Source organism: Symphalangus syndactylus, chromosome 15, assembly GCF_028878055.3.
Source record: "Symphalangus syndactylus isolate Jambi chromosome 15, NHGRI_mSymSyn1-v2.1_pri, whole genome shotgun sequence".
Lineage (NCBI taxonomy): Eukaryota > Metazoa > Chordata > Mammalia > Primates > Hylobatidae > Symphalangus > Symphalangus syndactylus.
The window spans coordinates 93,481,174-93,494,984 of NC_072437.2; the positions used below are offsets into that span (position 1 = coordinate 93,481,174).

Here is a 13,811-nt window from a genome sequence, read left to right on the forward strand (position 1 = left end):
GCTGTACTAAAATTGTCCTCTGGAAACGTGGTTCTGTGGCTGCTCTGAGGATGTCTACCTTTTCTTCGAGATGTTCAGGCCTCCTCCTCCCCCAGTATTAATTTTTTGCCTTCTTCCTCACAGAAACTTCTTCCCGTTAGCTTCTCAAACATGTCCTCCAGATTATGTGAAAATCCATTGGGGGTTTCTTGCAATGTAATTGCAGATAGATAGAAACTTGATTTTATTTATATGAATGATGATTTTCCGTATTTGTTCCAGATAATATGGTAAACCTAAATAATTATTTTATAAATTAATTGTTTTATATTTTATCATATCATTTAGTTACGTCAGCAGTTCTTTGGGAGAGATTATTTTTTCTGTTTTGGGAAATGGAAGTTTGAGAGATCAAGTAATTTGCATAGAATAATATAAATTACATAGGGCAATACGAGAAGGGTAAGTTGACTGAGTTTACTCTAGGGTGAAAAATAGGCCACTGGTAATGTGGAGAGGAGGAGATAAAACATCGTTTAACCTTATGCCTGCTTCTTTTTCCACTTAAGTGATTTTTTTTCAGTGCAAATTTCTGTCGAAATGGTTTCTGGGGCAAGAATAGACAATTGAATTTTTTATAATTGACAGACAACTTTTCAGAAATGTAGCACAAATTATATTCCAACTAATAGGGGCTGGTTTTTCTACAGTCTTGAAAACACTGGGCTGTAAAAATCTTTAATATTTTTGTAATTTCACAGGCAAAAAACTTCATTAAAATGTGATGGTGTTGTAGACTTCTCTTTTATGTTTATTGGTCATTAGTGTAATTTTATGTCCTTTGCTCATTTCCTATTGGGCTATTTTTTGAATTCATTGTAAGAGCTCTTTGTACATTAGAGATGTAAATCTCTTCTATCAGATGTTACATTCTCCCTCCATTTTGTTGTTGGTCTTGAATTTCATAAGTAATTTATGCTGTCAGTTTTGAAATGTCATGCTTACTCTGTTTCTCTCATACTATGTTTAAAATAGCCAGATATTAAGCCAATTTTTGTTAAAATAACATGGAAATCTCTGATCTAATGAGTTAGTAATTCGAATATAAAGGGCCGTCATTGTTTTTATATAATTAATTTGAATACACTGTGATTTTTGTTGTGAATGATCTCTAGTAATCAGTTTCCCTTAGTAAATGGCTGTGTGTTCTCTCTTTTCTCTGCTTTTTAACTGGTAGGCTTGAATGTTCTTCCTGTTGGTTATCTCCGGTCAGTCTATTCTTTTCTTAAAATATACAAGTAACATTAGATTGAAACTTGCTAAAACTATGATAGTTCTTATAGAGAAAGACTTTGAGGGTTGACTTTCCTTTCCTGCTAAGTAAAGAGTATTCGTGGTTGAGTTTCCAGGATTGGGTTGAGATAAAGATGTACTTTGGAAAGAACAGATTAAATTTTGTTTTAACAAGTGTGAGGTTCAACCATGTACTTCCTGTACTTTATTTTGACTGGCACTTTGTGTGCAGCGACCATTTGTTTTTGTTGAATCAAGAAAACTTCTTCCAAATTCATGATTGTAGGAGAATTTTGTTCTGTTGATTGATTTTTAAAAAGAGCTCTCATGAGTTTGTTTTGGAAGCCTTTTTTTAAAAGGTGTGTGTGGTAGTATGGTGTTTGATGCTTTATCATATTTAAACGTGAACTGAAATTTTTGTATGCCTTTTATATACAGTTTGTAATACTGTTGGCTGTACTCATCATCTAATTTTATAGCTTTGAAGATTTTGAGTTCTTATACACAGTAGTGGTAGTTTAAGTAAAACCATGGTGCATTTATCACTTGAACCTACAAACTAGTAGATCATTCTAAGGTTAGCTGGTTGGCTTCTTTACACTCTGGTCATTCTATTTGCAGAGTGTAATAGCTGATATTTAGGGGCCTAGCATTTTTGATAGCTCATCCCTGGTTTCCTAGGAGGTGGGTGTGGGGAATGAATTAGTAAAGGTGAACTTAAAATTCTCATCCACGGCCGGGCGTGGTGGCTCGCGCTTATAATCCCGGCACTTTGGAAGGCCGAGGTGGGCGGATCACGAGGTCAGGAGATCGAGACCACGGTGAAACCCTGTCGCTACTAAAAATACAAAAAAATTAGCCGGGTGTGGTGGCGGGCGCCTGTAGTCCCAGCTACTTGGAGAGGCTGAGGCAGGAGAATGGCGTGAACCCAGGAGGCGGAGCTTGCAGTGAGCCGAGATTGAGCCACTGCACTCCAGCCTGGGTGACAGAGCGAGACTGTGTCTCAAAAAAAAAAAAAAAAAATTCTCATCCACAAACATGCTAGCCTAAGCTCCAAATTAAATGTAACCAAAACCATGTGTTTTCCCCAACTCTGTTTTATTCCCAAGATTTGTTGTCCTTGTATTTTGAAAATGGGGAAGGAGAACTTTTAAATTCTAGTTATTTGAATGAAGTCTTTATCTGTTCTCATTGATTCCATCCATGCTAATTAAATACAAAAAGATTTCTTCATTTGGGTATTTGTATTTGGTTATCTTAGGTTTAGCTAGAATGACATTAAGATTGTAATGTGTTAAGGAGTATTACAGAATGTGGAATTGATTTCTTTGAGTTGGATATGAGATGTTATAGTTAAGAGTACAAGTGTTGGAACCCGACCTTATGTTAATTTTGAGATAATAGGCAAGTTATTTTAACCTCCTCTCAGACTTACTTTTATCATCTGTAAAGTTGGTATAAAATAGGCACTATGTCTCAGAATTATGTGAATTAAATACATTAATGGATATAGTGCTTATAATGCCTTGTACTTGTCAAATGGTAGTTATTGTTATAGTCTTATGATCTGCAGTTTAAAAGTTTGTTTAATTATGTACAAGACTACTTTTCATTATTTACCATCTTTGTTTAAATTCCATTATAATAAAACTCATTTCTGAAAAAGTATACACATGCAAGTTAAATAAAATGGAAACCTTTTGCTAAGAAGCCAGTAGACATTCTGGCAGCTACATAGTGACAGCTACGTGGGAGACTGAGGTGGGAGGTTTGAGTTCAGGGGCTTGAAGCTGCAATGAGCTATGATTGGGCCACTGTGTTCCAGCCTGGGCAACAGAACAAGACTGTTAATATAATGAATGCGTTTGGTAAGGGACTGAAATCGATAGAAAATTTTAATGTTCATTACAATTGATAGATTATCATGGAAATAACTTTCTTGTTTAAAAAAATGAAACTGGCCTGGCATGGTGGCTCATGCCTATAATATCACCACTTTGGGAAGATGAGGCAAGAGGATTGCTTGAGACTAGCCTGGGCAACATGGTAAGACCCGTCTTTAAAAAGAAAAAGCCCTCGCAAGGTGACTCACGCCTTTAATTCCAGCACTAATTCAGGAGGCTGAGGTGGATGGATAACTTGGTCCGGGAGTTTGAGACCAGCCTGGGCAACATGGCGAAACACTGTCTCTACAAAAAACACAAAAATGAACTTGACTTGGTGGTGCACACCTGTAGTCCCAGTTACTTGGGAGACTGAGGTGGGAGGATCACCTAAGCCCAGGAGGTTGAGGCTGCAGCGAGCCATGTTTGCACCACTTCACTCCAGCCTGGCAAACAGAGCAAGACCCTGTCTCAAAAAAATACAACAATTTTTTTCACTCAAAATATTTTAATAACTTTGGCATGCTATTTTATTTTCTTATATCTGGTACATATTGTGGTTCCAGTCTAAAGCACAGGGTGTAAGAAGTTGCAGTTGGTGTTCCAGTTCTTTAGAAATTGAATGTGCCCTTGCATAGCAAGATCTTCCAACTGATTTTATTTTTGGTAGCATAAAATCCCTTTGTAACACTGAGATTTTAAGAACATAAGTAAAGACTGCTTTGTAGACTTCCTTAAATTACTATGTAGATAATATTTGTCCCCCTCAATGACCTGACTCATAGCAGAAGCTACAAATATGTGTGTATGTGTTTATACATGTAAATTATGTTCTGCTGTGTTTGATATAATTTATTTTTCTCACTTTTTACTTATTTTTGTTTTTTGAGGGGCAGCGTTTTGCCGTGTTGCCCAGGCTGGTTCAAACTCTAACTTCAAGTGATCCTCCTGTCTCATCTACCCAACTTAGCTGGGATTACAGGCACATACCACCATGCCCAGCTAATTTTTTAAATTCTTGTGGAGACTGGGTCTCACTCTGTTGCCCAGGCTCTGGTCTTGAACTCCTGTGTCAGCCTCCCAAAGTGCTGAGATTACAGGCATGAGCCACCTCACCTGGCCCAGTGAATGATTTAAATGACACTTTAAAATGATCTATGTTTTATTAATCAGAACATCTTTACAAACTTGAAAAATAGTAGTATACAAGTGTGAAATATCTCTTTTCAGACACTGCTTAAACGAATATATGAATTTATTATCTTTTACAGCATCAACTCAGCAGCCTATCTCCTGATACTCCTAAGGGTCTTAGGTACATCGATTGAGAAACCTCTGGCCTAGGATTTATTATATATTTATTTCAAAATAAGCCTGCATTTTTTTTTTTTTTACGACCTCCTGCCTCCTAATGAGCTTCTTTCTGTTCATTAAATATCCTGATACTTTAGCATATCTGCAATTATAAGAATTAAATATCAAATTATACCATTAATGATTAGTAAGGTTAATCACTTGAGGCCAGGTGTTTGAGACCAGCCTAGGCAATAATAGCAAGACCTGGTCTCCACAAAAAATTTTAAAAAGTTAATGGAGCATGGTGGTGTGCACCCATAGTGCCAGCTATGTGGGAGACTGAGGTGGGAGGATCGTTTGAGCTCAGGGGTTTGAAGCTGCAATTAGCTATGGTTGGGCCACTACACTCCAGCCTGGGCAACAGAAGAAGACTATCCAGAAAAAAAAAGAAAAAGAAAAAAATTACATTGTTTCAGAGTGTAAATAGTGAAATGATTATACAATGATTATGTTTTTGATGTTTAAAGGAGGTTCTTATAATTCACGGCATTGGAAACTTTTTGTCCTGAAGCAACAATTAGTTTTCTCTAGTTTACTATTAATGAGTAGACCATGATATGTAATAATATGTGACTGATAATGTGAGGCATTTTGGAGATGGTGCTGTTTTGCAATTACCAAAAGAGTTATGCTCTGAAAATTGGTCTGTTACTTGGTAGCTTTTAACTACATTTTTTATACAAGTGCTGATATTTATAGATTGTTCTTTTAGCTGCACTCTGAACTTTTTGGGAGAAGAGAATAGATCTTCTTGATCATTTTATTTTTAAGAATGTTAGAGAGGTTTATACTGAAATGTTGAGTAAATGAAGGAATGAAAAAATATACACGTGTGTCCTAAAATTACCTTCTGTTCTTTCCTTCGACATAGTGAGTCTAGAGGCTTACCTCCCTTGTAATGAGAGTGGACTTCTCTTAGTCCTAAACCACTGGAACTGGCTTTTGTGAAATGGGGCAAAGGTTTTTGGAAAAGCTAGGGCTTTGAGGGCTAGAAGTAGTGATCTTAAAAGCTCTCAGTGTTAGCCAGGCGTGGTGGCTCACGCCTGTAATCCCAGCACTTTGGGAGGCCAAGCCGGGTGGATCATGAAGTCAGGAGTTCAAGACCAGCCTGACCAACATGGTGAAACCCCATCTCTACTAAAAATACAAAAATTAGCCAGATGTGGTGGTGGGCACCTGTAATCCCAGCTACTTGGGAGGCTGAGTCAGGAGAATGGCTTGAACCGAGGATGCAGAGGTTGCAGTGAGCTGAGATCATGCCACTGCACTCCAGCCTGGGGCAACAGAGTGAGACCCCATCTCAAAAAAAAAAAAAAAAAAAAGCTCTCAGTGTTGAGGTCAAGCTCCAAAGGGGCAAGGAGCTACAAGGACTTGAGATGCTGAATTTTTAAACTCCTACCCCCTTTCATTTTGAGGAGTGACTCCAATTTCTGTTTGTACCACTAGTTATTTCTTCTCCAGATCTCTCTGACGTTATTGAGAACTTCAATACTCAAAGTGTGATCACCAGATCAGGGGCATCTGCAGTCTTGGGAGCGTCTTTAGAAACACAGATTCTTAGGCCTCGCTCTAAGGCCTACCGAATCAGAATCTTTTATTTTAGCAAGATCCGTGGAAGATTTCTATGTTCACTATTGTTAGAGAAGTGCTACTCTAGAATATATTTTCAAACCTTTTCTTTAAACTTCTATTCAAGCCTTGAGCTTTTTGTTTGTTTTGATATTTTACTTTTGAGATAGAGTCTTGCTCTTATCACCCAGGCTAGAGTCCAATGGCACAATCTCAACTCACTGCAAACTCTGCCTCCCGGGTTCAAGTGATTCCCCTGCCTCAGCCTCCAGAGTAGCTGGAATTACAGGTGCGTACCACCACGCCTGGCCAATGTTTGTATTTTTTAGTAAAGACTAGGTTTCACCATGTTGGCCAGGCTAGTCTGGAACTCCTGACCTCAGGTGATCCGCCCGCGTCGGCCTCCCAAAGTGCTGGGATTACAGACGTGAGCCACCTCACCTGGCCAATTTGTTTGTTTTTTGAGATAGAGCCTCACTCTGTTGCCAGGTTAGAGTGCAGTGGCACAGTCATAGCCCACTGCAGCTTTGAATTCCTGGGTTAAAGTGATCCTCTCACTTCAGCCTCCTTAATAGCTGAAATTACAGGCACACCACCACACCGGGCTTATTAAAAAAATTTTTTGGCGGGGGTGGGGGTCGAGATGGTGGGGGTTCTCACTATGTTGCTCAGGTTGGTCCTTGAACTCCTAGCCTCAAGCAGTCCTCCTGCCTTGGCCTTCCAGAGTGCTAGGATTACAGGTGTGAGCTGCTGTGTCTGGCCTCTGCTGGATGTTTTACCACGGGAAAAGGGGTGTATTAGTCCATTTTGACACTGCTATAAAGAAATACCCGAGACTGGGTAATTTATAAAGGTAAGAGGTTTAATTGACTCACAGTTCCACATGGCTGAGAGGCCTCAGGAAACTTACAATCATGGTAAGTGATAAAACCATCAGATCTCGTGAGAATTCACTCACTATCACGAGACTAGCACGGGGGAAACCACTCCCATGATTCAGTCACTCCCGTAACACATGGGCATTATTAATATAATTTGAGATGAGATTTGGGTGGGGACACAGAGCCAAACTATATCAAGGGGATTGGGAATTTTGTTATACGATGTTAACTTAGACATGTGGAGCAGAAAAGCTGGTTATGAACAGGACATGGCATTTTCAAATGCTTTTATTTCATAATAACCAGCCAGATGGGACTGGTCAGGCTATCAAGAATAGAGGATCAATAAGGGAATTTACCTTTTTGGGGGGACCACTGTGTTCTTAAGGTTGGTCTAGGTAAGGATTTCTAGAAGCTCGGAAGGAAAGAGGAGTTGGTGCTTTTGTTTGCTCTGAAGGGAGGGGCTTGGATCTTAAAGAACTGAAAAAACTTTAGTAAATAAACATTTCCCATAAAATTCTGTTTGCCCTGTTTATTTTCTGATTTTCTCTTTAACCTCTTCCTTTCCCTTAGCACCTGCTTCCAGTTAATCACCAATAGTTGTTTTTAACCTACCAGATGTCTCCACAAGTAAGCCTTCACTAGTTCTCTATTTCTGTTATTATTGCCTCAAGTTCATATCTTCCTTTCTCCACTGATGATTCGTAGCCAGGGCAGTTGTGTCTTTTTACCCCCAGAGAACATTTGGTAATATCTGGAGACATTTTTGGTTGTTACAACTGGGTAGTTGGTGCTTAGTGGTATTCAGTGGGAGGATAGAGATGCTGCTAAACATCCTACAATGCACAAGACAGCCCCCCACAAGAAAGAATCATCCAAAGTCAGTAGTACTGAAGTTGAGAAACCCTAACCTAGACTACTGCCAGAGTCCACTAATTTGTCGACCTGTTTCCACTTTTACTCCCTCTTCCCCAATTCTTCCCCCACACTGCCACAGACCTTCCTTTCTAAAATATAAATATGATTTTGCCATTTCTTCTTTGCCCATGGAATGATCCTTAGATTCCTTAGCTTAGGAAACAATATGTTTTTATTTATTTATTTATTTTAATTTTTTTTTGAGACATGAGACATGTCACTGCAGCCTTGACCTCCTGGGCTCAAGCGATGCTCCCACCTCAGCCTCCAGAGTAGGTGGGACTATAGGCATGGGCCACCATACCTTGCTCCTTTTTTCATTTTTTGTAGAGATGGCGTCCCACCGTGTTGCCCAGGCTGATCTTGAACTGGACTCAAACAGTGCTCCCATCTCGGCCTCCTAAAGTGCTGGGATTACAGGCATGAGCCACTGTGCTTGGCACTAAAACAATACTTTTTTTTTTTTTTTTTTGAGACAGAGTCTCACTCTGTCACCCAGGCTGGAGTGCAGTGGTGCCATCTCAGCTCACTGCAGCCTCCGCCTCTGCCTCCTGGGTTCAAGAGATTCTCCTGCTTCAGCCTCCTGAGTAGCTGGGATTACAGGCATGTGCCACCACACCCGGCTAATTTTTGTATTTTTAGTAGAGACAGGGTTTCACCATGTTGGCTAGGCTGGTCTCGAATTTCTGACCTCGTGATCCGTTCGCCTCAGCCTCCCAAAGTGCTGGGATTACAGGCGTGAGCCACCGTGCCTGGCCAGTACTTTTTTTAAATTGCATTCAAGCTTCATCTTTTGTTTTCAAACTTGACCTTCTGCTAATGGTGAACTGCATACTTGTGGTTTCCTCTAAACACCATCATGTCTGTATAGTTTTCCCCTAACCTATACTACATACTTCCATCTCTCATATTTTCCTGTCTAAGCACATTTATTCTTCCTTCAGAACTTTACTCAGGCATTCACTTTCTCTGTGAAGCCACCTTTGTTTCTGCTCTATTCATACATAATTATTTCTGCATTGTTATATCACAGTGGGTTATGGTTTGTTTACATTTCTGTTAACCTCCTAGCCTTTAATCTGTCTTTGATAAGCTGTGTGTTGTGTTCCAAATACTTAGAACAGTTCTTGATACAAAGTAGGTTCTCAGATGTCTAGTTGAAAGTACATTTTTTCTTCAGGGATTAATTAGTAATTTGGAAATTAGCTTATAGATGAGATATTGTTATAATTTACATTCTATGCAATGAAACTTTTTATGTAATCTTTTGCCTCACCATGTTTTTTACATTGCTACCATCTCTTTTCAGATGTTATTTTGTATTCTGTTGCTTATAATGGTACGTTAAATAGTATTGATACCTTAGGGCAGGAGTGTCCAATTTTTTGGCTTCCTTGGGCCACATTGGAAGAATTGTCTTGGGTCACACATAAAATACACCAACACTAATGATAGCTGATGAGCTTTAAAAAAATGGCAAAATAATCTCATAGTGTTTTAAGAAAGTTTACAAATTCTTGTTGGGCCGCATTCAGAGTCATCCTGGGCCTCTGGTTGGACAAGCTTTCTTCAGGATATTTTCATTTAGTTACACAGAGAATTTACTTTTGGATTAGAGTTTAATCTCTGGCTATTTATTGAAAAAAATTAGGGTTTATAATGGCACGTTTAGAGATCTCTTCTACCTATTGAGGAGAGGCTTTAGGCTAGTTAAGTGTTTTGGGGCATGGAGTGGAAGGGAGAGGAGTGATGAATTCCCTTTTTGAAATGAAGAAACGTAATTATTTAATGAGTGCAGTTAAAGAGGGAGGATGATATGTTGGATGTATTTAAAACCATTTTTGGGGACGGGCACGTGGTTCACACCTGTAATCCCAGGACTTTGGGGGGCCAAGGCGGGCGGATCATTGGAGCCCAGGAGTTTGAGACCAGCTTGGGCAACATAGAGAGACCCCCATCTCTACAAAAAGTACAGAAATTAACCGGGGTAGTGGTACACATCTGTAGTCCCAGCTCCTACGGAGGCTGAGGTGGGAGGATCTCTTGAGCCTGGGAGACAGAGGTTGCAGTGAGCTGAGATTGCACCACTGCTCTCCAGCCTGGGAGTGAGTCCCTGACTGAAAAAAAAAAAAAACCCCAAGAAACAAAAACTAACCAAAGAACAACAACCTTTTTTTTCAATGTTGTTTACTGTACTACTGCATAGAAAGTGAATTGTATTGACTGTAATAACTCCGTCAAAAGTACATCTGAGGCCCGGTGTGGTGGCTCATGCCTGTAATCCCAGCACTTTGGGAGGCCGAGGCAGGTGGATCACCTGAGGTCAGGAGTTTGAGACCAGCCTGGCCAACATGATGAAACCACATCTCTAATAAAAATAGAGAAACTAGCCAGGTGTGGTGGCAGGCGTCTGTAATCCCAGCTACTCGGGAGACTGAGGCAGGAGAATCACCTGAACTAGGGAGGCAGAGGTTGCAGTGAGCTGAGATTACACCACTGCGCTCCAGCCTGGGCGATGGAGTCTCAAAAAAAATAAAAAGAGACACTGTCTCAAAAAAAAAAAAAAAAAAAAAAAAGGACATCTGAATTTGTGAAGGATCTGAATTACAGAAGACCTTTTAAAATAATTTTCATGCATTCAGATATAGGACCTGGAATTTAGGTGTCCATGTATAAATCATTTGACAACCTGAGATTTTGATTAAGTAAACGTTCCTTGATATGTTGAACTTTCCTGATAGAACAGGGCTAATTTTAGCTCAGAAATTTTCTTAAATATACATATGTGTGTGTGTGTGTGTGTGTATACGTGTGTGTATATATATATGTGTGTGTATATATACATGTGTATATATATACGTGTGTATATATATACGTGTGTGTATGTATATGTGTGTATATATATATACATGTGTATATATATACATATGTGTGTGTGTGTATATATATATATACACACACACACATATTAATTTTTTTATTTTTATTTTATTTTTTTTTTGTAGAGACAGAGTCTTGCTTTGTCATCCAGGCTGGAGTGCAGTGGCGTGATCTCGGCTCACTGCAACCTCCGCCTCCCGGGTTCAAGCAGTTCTGCCTCAGCCTCCCAAGTAGCTGGGACTACAGATGCACACTGCTACACACGGCTAATTTCTTTTGTATTTTAGTAGAGACGGTGTTTCACCCTGTTGCCCAGTCTGGTCTTGAACTCCTGAGCTCAGGCAATCTGCCCATCTCCACCTCCCAATGTGCTAGGATTACAAGCATGAGCCACCGTTCCCAGCCAAATATAAATTTTAAATTAGTGAGTGTCTAATTAGGGTTATATTACTGTATGTCAGAGCCTTGTAGTTTTCTATTTGAACACAAAAATGTACAATTTAATTCTTATACTCTTTCTAAGGAATTAAGTTACTAGAAATAACTTGCTTTAAAATTCTTTCACTTATAACGTGGTTCCATGGCATGAATCACTAAGGGTACATACTTATTCATGAAAGTTCCCTCTGTGGCTTTTCTGAGGTATGATAGCTAATAAAAAAAATGTTCCCTATGCTGTAGACAGAGAGAGTAACTAGATTGGTTCAAGATTGCATAAAGGTGGAAGTATGTTAGTCTCATAAAACTCTGTTCGCTAGGCTGACGTGATGGCTCATGCCTGTCAATCCCAGCACTTTGGGAGGTGGTGGATGGCTTGAGTCCAGGAGTTCCAGACCAGCCTGGGTGACATAGTGAAACCCCATCTCTACTAAAAATACAAAAATTAGCCTGGCGTGGTGGCGCATGCCTGTAGTCCCAGCTACTTTGGAGGCTGAGGTGGGAGGGTCGTTTGAGCCCCCTGAAGCAGAGGTTGCCACTGAGCTGTGATTGCACCACTGCATTCCAGCCTGGGCGACAGAATGAGACACTGCCTCAAAAAGAAAAAGGAAACAAAACTCTGTCCACTGCCGTAATTATTGAGTACGTAGGCAATCTAGTTACCTTTCTCAATGCAAGTTTAGTTATTTTTGTCCTTTTTTGTTGTTGTTTGTTGTTTGTTTGTTTTTAAATTTGAGATGGAGTCTCACTCTGTGGCCCAGGCTGGAGTGCAGTGGCATGATCTCGGCTCACTGCAACCTTTGCCTTCCAGGTTCAAGCGATTTTTCTGCCTCAGTCTCCTGAGTAGCTGGGATTACAGACATGCGCCACCACGCTTGGCTAATTTTTGTACTTTTAGTAGAGATGGGGTTTCACTGTGTTGGCTAGGGCTGGTCTTGAACTCCTGACCTCAAGTGACCCACCACCTCGGCTTCCCAAAGTGCTGGGATTAAGGCATGAGCCACTGCGCTCGGCCTTGTCCTCTTTAAATCAAAGACAATATAGCAGATGCACACTTGTGGAATGGAGAATCTAATTTGCATGGAATAATTTACATAGGCATTATTTGCAAGATTTTGAAATTTGGAAATTATGTCTTTTTCAAATTGGTTCTCTTTATACTAGAAAGCATTACTAATATATTTGACTGGCTGTGGGTTTTTTTTTTTTTTAAATAGAGACAGGGTCTTGCAATGTTGCCCAGGCTGTTCTGGAGCTCCTGGGCGCAAGTGATCCTCCTGCATTAACCTCCGAAGTGCTGGGATTACAGGCATGAGCCACCATGCCTGGCCAGCATCTTTTTTTGAAGAAACTTAATTTTAACTCTTTGTTTCAGCAGTCTTATACCTCATGACAGAACAATGAGTAAGCTTCTATTTTCTTATTTCAGAGTTTAAATTAGTTACCTTCCTAAGCGTGAATTAGTATTTTCTGAAGGGAAAAAATATTTACAAATTTTCCTTAAGATGCAGTCTAGTGCAAATTTGCTGTAATTAAGAGAAGTGAGATAGTGGAAACAATCACTAATTTTCATGAATAAAAGTCCTGCTAACCACTATTAAGATAGCTTATTAATTTTCTTATAATGTTAGGCAAATAATTTATGATTTTATTGAATAATTTATTCATTATCAATCTGTTCATATTATTGAGATTTAAAAGACCAATTTGTGTTACTGTTTTTTTGTTGTTTTTTAGTCTGAGTTTTTTTTTTCATTGAACACTTTAGGTTGAATGCCTATTTAAGACAGAGTGACTTGTACTCAAGTCTAATGTGCATAGAATTAAAATTTTTTAAAAATCAATTTATTAGGAATCAACTGCTTTTTTAAAAGTGAGTTAGTTCTCAGTAGGAAATAAAGTAACAAGATGGGGAACTGAAAAAGTTGTAGTTTGGCAAACTTTAAAAAAAAAAAAATCTGTATTCTGTGTCCTTGAAACCATTTCTTCATATTGCAGTGAGAATAGGTGACAGTAGAAAAAATTTTGCAAAGCATTTTTCTTTGCTGATAAGTTAAATTTCTATTCATTAAGTAAAGTCGTATAAAATCAGATTAAATGTATTTTTCTAAAAACATCTGTTGCTTTATATAATATTCTTTAGCCCATTAGGACTGTGGGTTATTTTGGAGGTATGGGTTTGGTGCAGGGGTGGGAGGTGGTGGGTGGTGGTAAGGATATTAGAAGGAGTGTTTTAGAAACTTGTTTCCTATCCCACCGTTCCCAGTATCCTCTATATGTTAGTTATGTTAGTTTAGATTAGTGTGGGGGATGTTAGGAGTGGCCTGGTTTCTTTCCTTCTTTTTCCTAGACAAGGAAGTATCGCCTGGGGATGCTGGAGGAGAGGCTAGTTCCGATGGGATCAAAGGCACGAAAAGCAAAGAACCCTATTGGCTGCCTTGCTGACAGGTGTAAATCAGGAGTACCCATCAATATGGTTTGGTGGAACAGAGTCACAGAAAACAATTTACAGGTAAAAATAATTTTTATTAGACATTTCTTGAAAATGAATGTCTTGGCTGCTTTCTGTGTCTGTTTGGGGTGGTGGGTGTGAAAGGATTGGATGACTTAGCTG

At 39.3% G+C, this 13,811-nt stretch overlaps 1 protein-coding gene across 6 annotated transcripts in view; it reads left to right on the forward strand.

Moving 5' to 3' along the window:
• The window catches only part of PAN3 (poly(A) specific ribonuclease subunit PAN3), a 163,955-nt gene that overhangs the window by 50,298 nt on the left and 99,846 nt on the right, over window positions 1-13,811 (forward strand). For 4 of the 6 annotated variants that reach the window (XM_055244578.2, XM_055244581.2, XM_055244579.2 and 1 more), the window contains exon 5: window positions 13,548-13,709. The exons of the other annotated variants lie outside the window; for them this stretch is intronic. In XM_055244578.2, coding sequence (XP_055100553.1) covers window positions 13,548-13,709 — 162 coding nt within the window. The remainder of the gene's footprint in view (window positions 1-13,547; window positions 13,710-13,811) is intronic. 6 annotated transcript variants of the gene reach the window in all.